Source organism: Myotis lucifugus, unplaced genomic scaffold, assembly GCF_000147115.1.
Source record: "Myotis lucifugus unplaced genomic scaffold, Myoluc2.0 scaffold_202, whole genome shotgun sequence".
Lineage (NCBI taxonomy): Eukaryota > Metazoa > Chordata > Mammalia > Chiroptera > Vespertilionidae > Myotis > Myotis lucifugus.
In genome coordinates this window covers 1-16,110 of record NW_005871250.1, presented here as the reverse complement: position 1 = coordinate 16,110, position 16,110 = coordinate 1, and the positions used below count along the sequence as shown (strand labels likewise).

At 47.1% G+C, this 16,110-nt stretch overlaps 1 protein-coding gene across 1 annotated transcript in view; it reads right to left on the bottom strand.

The window, feature by feature from the left end:
• The window catches only part of LOC102441855 (rod cGMP-specific 3',5'-cyclic phosphodiesterase subunit alpha-like), a gene marked incomplete at its 5' end in the record, with an annotated part of 17,525 nt that extends 1,827 nt beyond the window's left edge, over positions 1 to 15,698 (bottom strand). The window contains 9 exons of the mRNA XM_006097455.3: positions 536 to 683; positions 1,650 to 1,733; positions 3,348 to 3,422; positions 3,718 to 3,781; positions 12,637 to 12,744; positions 13,148 to 13,248; positions 13,427 to 13,514; positions 15,072 to 15,181; positions 15,632 to 15,698. Of these exons, the coding sequence (XP_006097517.2) occupies positions 536 to 683; positions 1,650 to 1,733; positions 3,348 to 3,422; positions 3,718 to 3,781; positions 12,637 to 12,744; positions 13,148 to 13,248; positions 13,427 to 13,514; positions 15,072 to 15,181; positions 15,632 to 15,698 (845 nt within the window). The remainder of the gene's footprint in view (positions 1 to 535; positions 684 to 1,649; positions 1,734 to 3,347; positions 3,423 to 3,717; positions 3,782 to 12,636; positions 12,745 to 13,147; positions 13,249 to 13,426; positions 13,515 to 15,071; positions 15,182 to 15,631) is intronic.
• Positions 15,699 to 16,110: the final 412 nt, after the last annotated feature.

Below are 16,110 nucleotides of genomic sequence, written 5' to 3'. Positions count from 1 at the left end.
ATTCCTGAAGGCAGGGCTATGGCCATTAAGTGGAAGTTTCAACCAGGAGAACAGTTTCAGTTCAAGGAAGAGCTTTCTAATAGTGACTGAATGAGGCTTTCCTGTAAGGTAGTGAGCCCTCTGCCACTAGTAGTGTGCAAGCAAAGGGTCATGACGGCATAGATAGGATTCAAACATCAGACAGAAGGCTGGAAATGTGGCCTCAAATTCCTTCTAACCAATAAGTTTAGGCTTTCTTCTTTGCCCCTGGGTAGGGCCCTCTGTCCAGTGCTGGTTGCGCGCAGTCAGGGAATCCTTTCGGGGAGCCTCGATCCTGGGAACCAGGCTCTGCCACTTACTAAAGGTGTGACGGTGTGACGTGGCCACAGTACGTCTGCCAGCCTCGGCGCCCTCCTTCGTAGGATGGGGACAATAATAGGTGATGGCAGGGTCTGAATGGGACCCCATGTGTGTGGCTCTGCGGCCAGGCCAGGCCAGGCACACCGTGAGCACTCGGTATGGGGGTCAGGGCTCCCCCACCCCCACCACGGAGAACCTTGCTTGGCTGCCTGCTGCTTCTGCTTCTCCTCTTCCAGAGCCTTCATCTTGGCCTCATACTCGTCAGCAAGTGCTTTCCACTCCTTGCGGTTGTTGGTGATCCCATCCAGCATGGGAGTGATCTCCTCATGGAAGCGGGAGAATTCCTGGGAGAGAGAAGCGGTCATCTCCCTCCCTCCTCAGAAACTCCTGGGAGGCGGGGAAACAAGATTCATCCCCCCCCCCCCCAACCCCCACCACCACCACCACCAACAGAGTGGTAGGGGGGGGAAACTGAAATGGAAATTCGGGGGGGGTTTTGCTCGGAGCGGCCCGGGTTCAGATCCAGGCTCTGCCGTGAGCTGTGTGACCTTGGGCAGGTCGCCTACAGAGATAATACCTACCTCACGGGGCTGGTAACACACATCAAGCCCTGAGCCCAGGCTCCTTGTTTGACAACATACTGAGGATAACAGAGCATTGGCTGCTCTGCCCTGGTGCTCAGAGCATGCCCCTCCACCCCCCTGGCCCCTGAGCCTGTGTTATGTCAGAGAGGCACCTGTTCACCTCTGGGAGCACCTGAACTTCCAAACCAAAGGGGTGCAGCTCACACAACAGAAAGAGCCCTGGACCGAGGGGGAGGCGGCCTGGCTCTCATCCCATCTCATGGCTGACCCCAGTGACCTCGGGCCTGTCATTTCTCATCTCTGGCCTCTGTTTCCTCACGTGGAACATGGCCTGAGTAAAAGTAACAAGTGGGAGGTGAGCGGTGGCACAGATCATGTAAAAGTGGGTTTCTCAGAGGGAGACGGCAGCTTTGAGCAAGAGCTCAGAGAGGAGTTCCAGGTTATCTGCCGACACTGGGTTACGCTGACCGGTCACATGCCCACCAGCTGGGGAAGGGAGGAGGGTGTGAGTCTGCGATGCTTCCCTTCCCTGCCTGAAACCTTGCTTAGTCGTTTGTCCCACAAGACCCCCGAGGGCTGTCTGAGGACCAGATGCCACTGCAGAGGAGAAGGGCTTTGTGAAATACCACCCGCTGGCCACTTGCCAGGGCTGAGTGTTCCTGCTGGCGTTTGGGCCCCAGCTTTATCAACGACAAAGCCATGGGCCCGAGAAAGCACAGGACCCACCTTGTAGACGAAGGTGCAGACAAAGTCAATGAAGCCGACCTGCAGCTTGGGGAGTTCGTCCGCCTTGTTTCTGTCCATCATGGGCTGGCGTGGGGGAGAAAGAGTTAACTGCGCCGGCCCCTCCTGCCGGTGAGGCATTCCTGCCAAACCAAGACCAAGCCTCCCACTCATCAAGTTTCCAGATCGAACTAGCAGGTTGCAGGAAATACGGGGCTAGCGGGACATGTTAAATAACACCACGAGGTGGGACACTGCACAACACAAGACCCACATCTTCAACAAATAAATGACACACGGAAGGTTAAAAAAAGAAAGAAAGAAAGAGGACGAGGAAACAACTGTTGATGAAAAGAGACAATAAACACGGCAACAACAGGAGGGCGTTGGTTCCTTGATTGGGTCCTGATCTGAGCAAATCAAACAAAATGATTTTCATTACTCAGCAGGGAAAGTGAAGGAGCTGGGGGTTAGCGGATATTCACGAATTATTACTAATCATCATCATGAGGTGATAATGGTGCGGTGGTTGGGTGTGTTTGTTTAAAGTTCTTATCTCTTGGCCCTGACAGGTTTGGCTCAGGGGATAGAGCTTCGGCCTGCGGACTGAAGGGTCCTGGGTTTGATTCCGGTCAAGGGCATGTACCTTGGTTGCAAGCACATACCCAGTAGGGGGTGTGCAGGAGGCAGCTGATCGATGTTTCTAACTCTCTATCCCTCTCCCTTCCTCTCTGTAAAAAAAAAAAAAAAAAAAAAATCAATAAAATATATATTAAAAAAATAAAGTTCTTATCTCTTAGAGATACAAACTATAACATAGTCATAGAAGAAATGACCTCTGAGACTTACTTCCTTTAAAATACATCAGCCAAAAGATTAAAAATGCACAGGAAAGGGTCAGAGATAAACCAACGGCTGTCTGTGGCTAATGGTTGCATCTGGCTACAGAGAGTTCATTAGCCGTGCCCTGTCCATTATAAGGTGTTAAAGGAAGAAGAGAGTCACAAATCCCACCGGCCCTTGCTGTTCATGCTCATTGCCGGCTCCTCACAGCCCTGCCACTCTCCCTCTGGCCTCACGGGTACCCCACCACTTTCAGCACCTCACAGGTGAGCCCATCCCCACATCTGTGATTCTGTCCCCAAAAGGTCTCTCTCTTTTACCCCACCTTTACCTCCTAGCCCTGCCCCAGAGCAGGGCCCTCGGTGAACCCTCTAACTGGCCTCCAGCGGGGAGCTGGCTGACTGTCCAGTCAGGTTGAACTATCAACATCGGTGGGTCCTCAGCTTGACAAACAAGACCTTTCCTCCCCGGCACTCTCTGCTGTTAGAACAGGGCCCGGGAGGTGGCCGCCCAGACCATTGGAACTAAAAGGGAAATCCAAGTTTTGGTGTCCACTTGTCAGTCTCTGCTTAGCTGAGTGGGCTAAGGCCATCCTATCAGAGCAGGGTCCCAAACTCTGGGAGGGCACCCTTGCTGGGCTCACCCCCACAGTCTCTGCTGAGGGAGGTCTGGGGTGGGGCCTGTGAATTTGCATCTCTATCATGTTCCCAGTGAGGAGGCTGACGGTGGCCTAGGGAAAGGCCATCTCTATGTCAGGGGGTGGGGAGAGGACACAGTTCTCTGCCAGGGCAAGGTCACAGGTGTCCATCAGGAAGAGGTCACATACCCACGTCAGGCTGACGTCCCCTCGCTACTCACAATGGGGTTCTGCTGCAGCACCGTGCGCTCCAGGTCACCTTGTTCCCAGAATTCAGCAGCAACCAGCAGAGCTACCTGCAACAGGCAGACCCCCCAACCCTGAGTCAGCCCCAGCCCCAGTCCTCCTGCCCGTGTCTGCGATTCTATTCCACTCCACTTGGATTTCCAGCTCAACAAAAGCATAAACCCCACTCCGGCCCCGCCACCCCCACGTCACGGTCATCATGGGAGGGTCCTAAAGTGAGCTCCGTGTCTTGCCGGAGGAGGATGGGACAAAGTGGGCTGCCTCTGGAGCTGGGGATCCCAAGCCGCCTTAGCTGCCGCCACCAGTACTGGAACCCCCTCCTCTCGGCTCCGGAGGAGGCCATACCTTGCTCTGCACCTCCCAGGGCTTGGTGATGGCTGAGAGATCACAGGCGGTCATCATCATGGCCCTGGGCACAGGACACCACCCATCAGTCCAGAGCCATTGAAGGCTGCACGTACTGTTAATTCCATCTACCCCTTCTTTCTGTCCCCCAACTAGTACGTGACCTCACCCCATTGTGAGGAGGGGGGTCACTTCCCCAGTACATCTGAGGGGGGCTTTGAAGTCAGACGGTGGTTTAAATCCTGCCTCTGTCAATTACCAGGAGTTTGACATTGAGCAATTGAACCAACCTCTCTGAGCCTCAGTGTGCTTGACTGTAATAATAATGGTAATTTCTTCATGGAGTGGGTGCAAGATTGAGTGAGATAATGTGTATAAAATCGTAGCATGCACCTGGGCAAAGTATGTGCACAATAAGTATTGGTAATTATCATGAACATATTTTGGGTTTTTATGATATACCACACTCTGTCCTAGCCATTTCGTAGAGATCAATTTCATTTCAATCTCATCACATCTTCAGAGTTCCTTCTCGCCTGTCTAGTATAGAACAATGTTTGTCAACCTTTTCCCATCATCCTCCCCGTCTCCTGCCAAAAATCCTTCTTAGACAAAGTTTTTCTATAATTGCTCCACCATGAAATTTTAATTACCACAGACATACTGTATATCTGTTTAGAGGGCCACAGGCCATTGAAACGTCTAAGATTTTTTGCTCATCTCCCAAGAACCACTTGTGCCTCAGTGGGCAATGCCTGTGTGGCTCAGTCATTGAGAGGAAGCTTTGCATTAAGAAGTAGAGGAAGGAATTGTCAAAACTCATAAGCGGTACACTTAGGATCTGCACATTTCATTGTAGGTAACGTTTGCCTTAAAAGAAAAAAAAAGAGCTGTAAACAAATATTGACCTCTAGTTAATGAGATACGTGCTGATGTATTTGCAGGAAAGTGCGCTGATGCCTGCAACTTACTCTGAAACGCATCCAACAAATAAGCTGGATTGACAGATAAAGGGATGAATTGACAATAATGTGTTAATGGCAGAATCTGGAGGGTGGGCATAACATTCTTTCAACTCTCTGTGTGTCTGAAAATTTTTCCTAGTAAAATGTTGCTGCAAATAAAAAGTGAACTGATGAAATTTTTTTTAAAAAAAGTTGAGGAAAGGATTGAGGAAAGAAAGAAAGGATTGAAAGATGAACTCTTAAAGGAGTTTCCTAATATTAGGAAGGTAAGATAAGTATTATTACACAGGCAGGTACAACATAAGATGGAAAGGAACAAAGAATTGGAGCAAGAGAGGGGAATTCAAGAAGGTGTTTCAGACACAGGGGGGTAGAGGCATGAACGTCTGGGGTGGGAATCCAGGGCCACGTGGTGTGGGTGTGAATCCTTGCTGGGGAGTGTAGACTGTATCCAACAGGCATGGAGAGCTATTGGAAATTTAGGGCCCAGTCATGACCTCTTCAGAGCTGGGCTGTAGCGAAGCAGGTTGGCAACACTTGTAGGATGGAGAGGGTAGGAAGGAAGGAGGAGAGATGCTGCAGTAATTCTCAGAATCCTCTTCTGTTGGATCCCTGTAAATCATTCTTTTTTAAAAATATATTTTTATTGATTTCAGAGAGGAAGGCAGAGGGAGAGAGAGATAGAAACATCAATGATGAGAGAGAATCATTGATTGGCTGCCTCCTGTACACCCCCTATAGGGGATTGAGCCCACAACCAGGCATGTGCCCTTGACCGGAATCAAACCCGGGACCCTTTAGTCCGCAGGCCGACGCTCTATCCACTGAGCCAAACCAGCCAGGGCTATAAATTATTCTTTATTTCAGTTCGTGTATGCTTAATTTCTGACTGGTCCTTTTTCATGTCTTTGACATTCTCACTAAGAACCTTGAAAGTCTCATGAAGATCCTTGACTAACTTTATAACCATGGTTTTGAACTCTGTATCCAGTAGTTAACTTGTTTTCATTTCTTTCCTTTTGTGACCTGTTTCTTTGTCTCCACATTTTGGCTGCTTCCCTGTGTTTGTTTCTATGTATTAGGTCAGTGATGGCGAACCTATGACACGTGAACTCATTTTTTTGGTTGCTTTTTCTTTGTTAAATGGCATTTAAATATATAAAATAAATATCAAAAATATGTCTTTGTTTTACTATGGCTGCAAATATCAAAAAATTTCTATATGTGACACGACACTAGAGTTAAGCTAGGGTTTTTCAAAATGCTGACACGCTGAGCTCAAAAGGTTCGCCATCACTGTATTAGGTAGAGCTGCTATGCCTCCTGGAATTGGTAGAGTGGCCTTCTGTGGTAGGTGTCCTGTGAGGCCCAGTGGCTCGGGGTGGAGGTGCCCAGGCAGGGCCCAGCTGTGAAGCCAGGCAGGCTGGTACTAGTGCCGGGTCTGGGGCCTTTTATTGATAGGTGTGGAGCATGCTGTCACCAGCTGCAGCTTGCTGGAGAGATTTTAGTAGAGTCTGAAGCCTGTGCCAGGACAAGCCATTCATATGGGAAAGCTGCTTCAAACAGCTTGGGTGGGGCTACAAATTGGATGGGGCGGGGTCTCAGGGAATCCCCAGGGCGGAGCAAACAGTGTGGGCCATGTTGATGGAAAGTCTTCAGCCCTATGACAGGGGAGGTCCCAGCACAGGCACAGTGACCCCTTGGAGCACCCTCATCTGGGAGAAAGTGCCCCGGAATTCCTGCCCCGATGCCAGACCATCCAGTTCCTCCCCTATGTGTCTGGGTCCCGCGGTGCTGGAACTTGGAAGCAGCCAGAAGTGTAAGTTTGTGCGCGGGCCTTTAAGAGGAACACCTGGGATTCCAGCAGCCTCCGCGTCACTGAGCCCCAAACCCGCTGGTTTTTACCGCCCTTAATTGCGGGGACTTCTCTTCCCAGCTCTGGAACCCTGGGCTGGGGGTCTGGTGTGGGGCTGGGACCCCCTGTTTTTTACGGGCGGCCTCCGCAGGAACAATCTCCCTCCCGATTATAAAAAAAAGTACACGTCGGTTCCACGCCTCCGGCCCTGGTACCCCTCTCAATGTGCTTTTTTCTTTACTTCTCTAGTTACAGGACTTCCATTCAGCCAGCTTTCAGGCGGTTCTAAATGATGGTTGTTCTGTATTTTAATTGTAATTCGGATGTGGTTGTGGGAGGCGGCGAGCACAGGCGGTTACCTATGCTGCCATCTTGGTTCTTTTCTAAGCAAACCCTCAAGCAAATAAGCTTTCAGAAATGCATACATTTCTTAGAAACACCTTTATGTTTTGTAATAACTTCAGAAGACGTGCCTTTTGCTTAATGCTAAGTGTTGTAGATACCTTATGCTTACCGTCAAACAGATGAAACAAATGAACGGTCAGCTTGGCATACAAGAGTCACTGGCTTCCTGTTACCTGTCAGGGCCCTCATTTTAAGTCCACAGGTGTGGCTTCACTGAGTGTTTACTGTGCTCGGCTGGAGAGATCACGTGAAAATCACTCCCAGCTGTTGGGGAAACACGCCTGTGTTTCATAGACAGATCTGGTGTGTGGGGGGATGGGGAGAGGACACTGGGGTACCAGAAAGGCCAATCCAAAGCCTCATGCCCTAAAAACAAGGCATTACAAGGACAAGAGATGAAGGAGATGATAAAAAGAAGTGTCCAGATAGACAAGGCATTTGAGAAGTAAACTCAACAGGGCTTGGGGAGTAGATTAGACATGCAAAGTGAGGAAGAGGGAGGTGTCTGGGTGGAGAGTTAGGGACAGCATGGTTATCATGTAGAAGAGAGTAGGAGTATGTCATGAAGGCTTTGCATGCTGAGAAATTTATTCCATTTCCTCTTGGCAAGTCTTCAAGAGCAGGGGATGGAGCTGAATAGGAGAACAGTATAAAATGCCATGCAGAACTTTGGGATCAGACACAATTAGATCCTCAGTCTTCTTACTTGCTGCACCCAGAGCAAGTGACTTAATGTGTTTGAGTCTCCATTTGCTCATTTGTAAAATGAGATAATCCCTAGCCGGTTTGGCTCAGTGGATAGAGCATCCACCTGAGGACTGAAGGGTCCCAGGTTTGATTCGGTCGAAAGAGTACATGCCTAGGTTACAGGCTTGATCCCCATTCGGGGGCGTGCAGGAGGCAGCCAACCAATGATTCTCTCTCATCATTGATGTTTCTATCTCTCTCTCCCTCTCCCTTCCTCTTTGAAATCAATAAAAATATATTAAAAATAAATAAAGAAAATGAGATAATCATATTAGATTGGATCATATGAAATTCAGATTTTGTGGATCAAAAACAGTAAAAAATCAGCAATTTCATATGTTCAGTGTAATTAATCCGTCCTGAGATGATTTTGCTAGTGCACGCATTGTCCTCCTCTTCATTATCATTACCTTCATCACATGAAGCGTTTGCTCAGGGTTGCCAGGTGAGTCCAGCTGCCTGGCTGAAACAAGCTGAGCTCCTCCCCACCTGGCCCATCCCCAGAGCAAATGTCTCTTCCATGCAGCTGTGCAGCTCAGTGGCCCTTCTCCTTGGCCCCTGAAAACATCCCAGCCAACCTGAACGGGCACCCAGGCACGCCCTGGCGTTACACCTGGCCTGGCGGGTGTGGCCTGCAGGGGGAAGGTCTGAGGGAGCCCGAGAAAACTGTGGGTGTGCAGGAGACGGGGGGAGTGACTTGGGTTCCGCCCTTTGGTTCTCCACTAATGCCCATGTGACAGTCGGCGAGTCACTTTGTCCCTGAGGGCCTGACATTCCTCATTTGAAAAATATATCCATTAATTGAACTTATATAAATATTTTTTTCTTTGACCATAGGCCTCCAAGTGTTGACATTTTTTCTTTTGGATTAAGTTATTATTTTTACACAATTAACCAATAAAATATACATATTGCCTATTTTTATATTTAATTACTAAACACTCAAAGTAAATATTTGTGGAAATTCATCTCTTACTGAGACAGGGTAAGACTATTTTTTAAAAATCAGTTAATGAATGAATATTTCTTATCGTTAGGCTGAGATAGGAATTAACAGCTATTTTCTGCCATTCTTTAATTTGTATAGGTGCAGCTAATTAGAAACCTTGGGAATGGATGGAGTTTTGTTACAACACTGTCACCCAATTCTTTGAATTTTTCCAAATTAACCGTTAACAATCATACTGTAATCATTATTCTGAATGGTCAATCAGCTGGTGATTCAGTGAGATTCTCCTTCAGTTTTGTTTAAAGCTAACATTACGATCATTCACTTCCTCAATTTCTGGGAAGTAGGCCATAAAGGTTTGACCGAGACCTTCACGTGACTGTAAATTACACCCCTGACAGTTTCTCTGCAACACTTTGGTAAACCCAAGATACTCAGAATGGGTTAGATCTAGTAAAACGTTACTAGTTATATCTCCCAGTGTTAAATTTTTTATAGAGTGCTTGTATCAAATAACAATTTTTAACTATTTCACCAAAACTTTGAAGCTACAAATATTTTTTAAAATATATTTTAATTGATTTCAGAGAGGAAGGGAGAGGGAGAGAGAGATAGAAACATCAATGCTGAGAGAGAATCATTGGTCGGCTGCCACACTGGGGATAGAGCCCCGCAACACGGGCCAGTGCCCTGACCGGGAATCGAACCGTGACCTCCTGGTTCATAGGTCTACACTCAACCACTGAGCCACCACGGCCGGGCTGAAGCTGCAGATTTGACTCATTTAAGTTGTGAGAATGTTTGCCATGAACATAATCGGAAATGCCAGTCTTTTACTGTCAACAAAAGCAGGCGAATCAGACTTGTTTCTGTCAGAAAGAATCTGATTTTCTTTTTTCAGCTCAAATAAGCATGTTAAAATGCATCCTTATTTTTTTATTCTTAATTCTAAGAAAGGTAGAAGTAGATAGATGTGTAGGGAGACTAGATAGATAGGTAGATAGATAAATAGGTAGACAGACGGACAATAGTGATGTGGATGAAATCAAGTGCAGCTGCCTTCAGTACTTGTTATTGGTGCACTTTTGTCCTGATATCAGTGGAACATTCACTGAAGGAAGGAAGTTTGTAAAATGTCTCAGCTCCTGCTGCCCCGCTGTTCAATCCAAATTCTCTTTTGCTAGTGCCTTGTTTTGCTTTCAACAAAAAATATATAAGACGGGGAAGGCCTGAAGCCCGTCTTGGGTTTATAATGCCTTGATTAAGAGGCTTCCAAATAGTCCCTCTGTTTGATGGCCCAGAGGCCTTTGCTCCATAGGAAGATTCAAGGAAGAGCAAGTTTGCCTTTATTTTGTGAAGTGGGAGAGGAGTGCGGGAGTTGACAGTGTGTCACCCTCTGTGCTTTCTTAGGAAGATACTGCTAAGGAAGAGAACACTGGTTCCTGCGAGGCCAGCCACACCACCATACATCTTGAAGGCTTTGGGTTGGGGAGGTAGCGGGAGGGGTTTGTGTGCCTCAGTCTGAAGACTTCCACTAACACTACCTGGGCTTTTTCAGTGATTGAAGTCTGGCCTTTGCCTTTTTGAAAAAATTGTATTTTGGAAATCCTTCCTATCTTTTTTTTTGTAAAGGCTATATGGCATTCCATTGTATGAAAAGTAGCATATGTATTTACAAAAAAATTAGTAAACAGAAACCTCATTTCAAATGTAGTAGGGCTCTGAGCAGTGGTTAAAGCGTCAACTCGTGCACCGAAGGGTCACAGGTTCTGTTCCCCGTCAAGGGCACATACCTGGGTTGCAGATTCAATTCCTAGCCCTGGTCTCAGGTCACATGCAGGAGGCAACCAATAAATGTTTCTCTCTCTCTCTCTCTCTCTACTTTCTCTAAAAATCAATGGGAAAAAAATATCCTCAGGTGAGGCTCAACAAAACAAAACAAACAAATAAAAAGTACTAGGGAGGCCAGAAGGGGGCGCTCTCTCACGCCCTACATAGTCCTCAAAGCATAACAGGGAGCTCTCTGTTTATGGTAGCCCTCCCAATTTCCTCTTCCCCTCTACAAAATAGTTTCCTCTTTGTTTTAGCAGACTCGTATGCCATGGTTGCTTGTTCTGTGTTGCAATTCTTTGTTACTCCTGAATCGACCTATTTTGCTGGCAAAATATCTAGCTGCCTTTTTGTGCCCCCAAATGGATATTTAAGTTGCTTTCCATCTTTTTTTGTGATTACAAATAATGCTGCGATGAATAACTTTGTACACACTCCTTGGCACACAGGCGGGAGGATACCTGGGGGTAAATCCTAGGTGTGGATTGCTGGGTCTGAGAGTACTTACAGTTGTCGGGGGTGTTGTCCACCGTAAAGGCTGCACCCATTTACATTCCCAGCAGTGAATGAGATTGCCGGTTGCCACTCACTCTGCCCAACCGCAGTGTGCTATCAAATGTTTAATCTTTGCCAGGAGGAGTGTAAATAATAATTATATCTCAGTGTAATTTGATTTTGCATTTCTCTTAATATGAGCACAGTCTTCTTCTCACATGTTTACACCCCTCTGTAATTCTTATAACTGTTCATGCCTTTTGCTAAGTTTTCTATTAGATTAGTCTTTTTCTTGTATTAACACTCTATTTACTAAGGAATTAGGTCGGTCTCTCTCTCTCTCTCTCTCTCTCTCTCTCTCTCGCCAGAAGTGCTACAGATATTCTTCCCCAGGTTATCATTTGCATTCTGACTTCAGCTATGCATTCCTGTGTGTGTTGTGCAGAAATCCCTAATTTTTAGGTAGTCACGTTTACAAATCAATTTATGACTTTTATGTCTCACTTAGAAGCACTTACTCTGGAATTATTCTTTTTAACTCTACCAATTATTCCCCAAAATTAAGTAGATATTTTCCTTGAAATGACCTTAAATGAATATTTAATTAAGGAGCATAGACAATGTTTAATATAAAGTCCCCCTACCCAGGAACAGGGTGTTCTTCCCACTTGTTCACTTCTCCGCCGCGCCATTTTGAAATGTCAGGTGAGGCTGCTCCCTGGTCGGTAGTCTGAATGTGCCCCCTGCTCAGGGGCGGAGCAGGTCCCACAGCTCCCAAGGATCGGGGACCCTTGTGGAGGCCTGATTGGACAATGCAGGGCTGAGGGAATGGCAACTTGCCCCTTGTCCCCTCTTCCATGTGCCTGTCCCAGCGGCTGCCCCTTCTCTGTTGCAGAGGTTGCTACATTTGTGACTTAATCAAGCCTCATCTCCTCAGAAGCACCTGGAGATAAACAATCAACCTGACACTTCCTTGGAAAGGCCTGGTCTCCGCTGACCATCAACACCCAGGACCCATCACAGGGGAGCCAGGGACTTGGGCCACGTATTCACAAAGGGCCTTTCATTTATGCTTCTCACCCCATCATGAATTGAGGTGACTCATGGGAGCACACTGAGAGACGTGAAAGAAGGTATTTACCAGAGAACTTCTATATGAGTCCCATTACCAGACCTCCTGCTAACAGGGCCACGATACATTTTATATAAATCAGGTGACTCGTTTATGAATAGCACAGCTAGACTGCAGGATGTTGCTATATAGAAAGGAATACTAAAATGAAGCCACATATTTTGAGTGACACATAGTTATCACCCAAATCATAATTAGCACAATACTCTGTTTTGTAAAAAAAAATGTTAAAGTTATAATTTTACCACCAATTCCGAATTATATGAAAGAAACACTTTGAATATTATACTTTTTTTATACAGAGAAATAAAATAACACTGTATTGTTTTGAATTTTAGTGCCCAAAAAAAAAAGTTAATCATATACCATGATTTCTACAATTCTGGTTTGGCATAACCTCATTTTCCCCCCAGATGTTGAAGGCCTCCAAAATGGACAGTGCCCCAGGGGTCTTCTGAGGGCAGCAAGGCCTGTCACTTCAGCAGCTCATCTTATGACCCTGGGATAAGAGGATCAGGGTTTAAGCCCCATCTCAACTCACATAACGATTTCCTTCCGCGTCTGTTCCAGCATCATGTACTGCGTCCACTCCTGTTGCGTTTCAAATGTCTTCGATTGGTCCACGATCTTTTGGAACATTGTCCTCTTCCTACAAAACACACCGATTTGTTAATGGAGCAAATCTTAGAATAAGACACGCCTGGGCTTCTAACATCGGCTATTTCAGATACAGGCTTCTTAAAACAACATGATTAACAAAACAACATTAAAAGAATCAGGGCCTGGGAGTGAAGACCTAGGTTTCTAATCCAGACTCTGTCAAATTTGTTATCTGACCTTAGCAAATCTCTTTCCCTGGATCTCAGTTTTCCATCTGTACAATGGGAGCAATACTATCTAACTCACAGAGCTGTGGTGAGAAGGAATGGTCCATAGCACAAGGGTTGTGCCTAGCACACAATACACATGAATCGCTTGGAACTGTGATGTTTCTTATTGTAATAATCATTGCTATCGCTACTCTTATTCTTAAAATGAGAAGAAATACTAACTTGAAATACAGGGCGAGGTCTGTGGCAATGATGGCTATGTCCATCATGTGGATTGCATGTTCGTGCTGCCTGCGATTGAGGTTTTGGAAGATGTTCAAGCCCTAAGGAGGAAATCAGAGGAGAGGTGTGAGAAGTGATCCTGGTGGTAAAGTCACCCAACTACTGATGGTCACCCCAGATGACGGGAGAGGCAGCCCAGGCCAATGGGAAGAGCGCTGCCTGGCCACACTCGGGCTTCATGTGAGGTGGGGGCTCCTGTGCAGAAGGCCCTCCTCCTACCTCATCTCTCAGCAATGTTTTTCCAAACTCCAAGTGGTGTCTTTCCAAGATGGAGGAGCCATGGAGCTTGGCCAGTGGGTTCTGGGATCTGAATGGCAAAGAAAGGGAGACACACACACAGAGAATCAACATGGAATGGCGGAGATGAAGGTTAAAGACGTCACCCCAGTCCTGCCACCTCCTAATTCTGCCGGCAGAGAGGCTAAGCCCAGAGTGAGAGGAACTTGTCAGACAGTGAGGGTGGGAGCTGGGACTAGACATCAGGTCTCCTGGCCCTTAGGCTTTAGCGGATTCTGAGGGTCTCTGGGGTCATGGACTCATTAGAGAAGCTGTTGAATAGTGTGGACTCTCATCCCCAGAAAAAGGCACAAACATACACAATGCCAAGTGCAATTTTAGAGATTCATGTACCTCCTATAGTCATCCATAAACACTGGCGCTGGGCCATTCTTTAATGGTCACCAAGCCCTAAATCCTCCATACCTGAGTCTTAGGGGAAGCCATTAAATCCCTCAAAGCAGTGTGTTTTTTCTCGTCTTTATTTAATAAATATTTTTTCAGCATTTACCATGGGTCACACAGTGACCTCAGTACTTAGCTTCTCACAAGATAAGATGTAAACACAGTCTCTAGCCTTGGAGCAGCGTGCAAATATTGAGAAGACCCAGGGGAGCATGTTCTGGTACTTGTTAATGACTTACAGGTTATGGGCGCTGGGCAGAGCCTCAGTTCCTCATCTGTAATATGGGTATAACATTCATTCCTGCTCTGCCCAGCCCACAAATTGGTCATGAGGGTCCACCAAGATCATGGTTCAAGGGCTATGCTTCAGAGCCTATCTGGAATCTAAGCTCTGAGAGGACAGGGACTGTGTCTGTTTTGTTCAGCATGTACCTCCTTTGCCTAACTTAGGGCCTACCACACTTGTATTCAGAGCATTATCAATACAAGGTGGATGAATGATTATCAGTTACTAACCTCTTGGCTTAAATTAGTTCAGTAGGTAGGAAGGGAAGGAAGAGAGTGAGGGAGTTTAATGTATTTGTTTCCTGTTGCTGCTATAAAAAATTACGACAAACTCAATGGCTTAAAACTAAAAATGTATTATCTACAGCTCTACAGTTCAGTCTAAAATGGGTCTGCAGACTGCCTTTCTTTCTGGAGACTCTAGGGGAGAACCTATTTCCTTGCTTTTTCTAGCTTCTAGAGGCCACCTATATTCCTTGGATTTTGCAGCTTATCTCCCACTTCCAAAGCCTGCAGTGTAGTATCTTCTCTCCTCTCTTACTTCCCTCCTCCCCCTTATAAGGACTCTTCTGATTACATGGGACCCACTCAGATGATCCAGGATAATCCATATATTTCAAGATCCTTCACTTCATCATAGCTTTGCAATCCCTGTTGAATATAGGGCGACATATTCCCAGGCTCCAGGCATTTGGGCGTGGAAATAGTTGGGGATCATTTATTCTGTTTGTTGCAGGAGTTTACCCAGACCCAAAGGGCAGGAGGAAGTGGGGAGCTGTGGACAGCGGAACTTACCCCCGGGCCAGGGAATCTGTCTAAAAGCTGTTCAGACTTGGGGAATGGATCCTGGGGTAGAGGGTAGGATGGGGGAGGGGGGGCCTGGGAAGGGCTGACTCACTTCATCTGGTAGAGGTTGTTGGTGCCTCTGTGGTCGATGTCGTGGCAGAAGGCAGCGGTGACCATGGCCAAGGCCTCCAGGTCTGTGAAGTATCGTTTCAGCTTTCCGGTCTGGAAGGACAATCAGAGGTGCCACTCACTCCTGTCTTGTAGGATTGGAAGCAGGACTGAAGGGCAAGCGGAGGGCCCCGAGCTTGGAAACATCAATCTGATCTTGGCTCTGCCCCTGTGGCCGCAGGGAGGCCAGATGTTTGCCTGAGATGCAGGACTTTCCATGCTGGAACTGGAACTGTCCCAGGCAAACGGGGATGGCTGGTCACCCTCCCTCCTCCTGGGCGACCTTTGCTGGTCCCATCTCTCTCTGGGCCTCAGTATCCCAATCTGCACACTAGAGGCGAAAGGGCATTGGGATAGATGACTGATGAGAAACTTGCGGCCGCGAGGTTGTAGGATTCGGAGGGTTTTTGAACATGGCCAGACTGGTAAAGCCAGCCATCCGAACCTGGTCTACCGGTTCAAGCACAGCCCTGGGGAATCTACCCCTGAGTCTCCCTCAAATACCTTGTTGAGTGTTGGAGGGGGCGTGGGGGGGGGGAGAGCCTGGAGAGGTGATGCTGACTCTGTGACTCTAAAAAATAAGTCAAGTCTAAGCGGTGTCACCGTCACTTTATTTGGTGACAGGGCCAGAATTCCTGCCTCCAGGCTCCAGTGCCTACTCTGGCCTGACCATTCCAGCCACAGAGAAAGGAATGAGAACGAGGAAGGTGGGGCAGAGATTTGCATCGTTATCTGCATGGGAAATCACTAAAGTGAAATATAAAGCGCTCTGAATCCTCTGAGCCCGAAATGAGGAACACCAACACACGTTAGCACATCCACCCAAGGGCACTGCAGCGTTGTCTGTAAGGGGGAAAGGGCAAACAAGCCCATGTCCAGCACTAGTGCTGAGTACAAAAATAGGGTATATTTAAACAATACAGGATTCTCTGCACCATTCAATCATATAAGCCTTGAAAATAGTGTGCTGAGCAAAATAAACC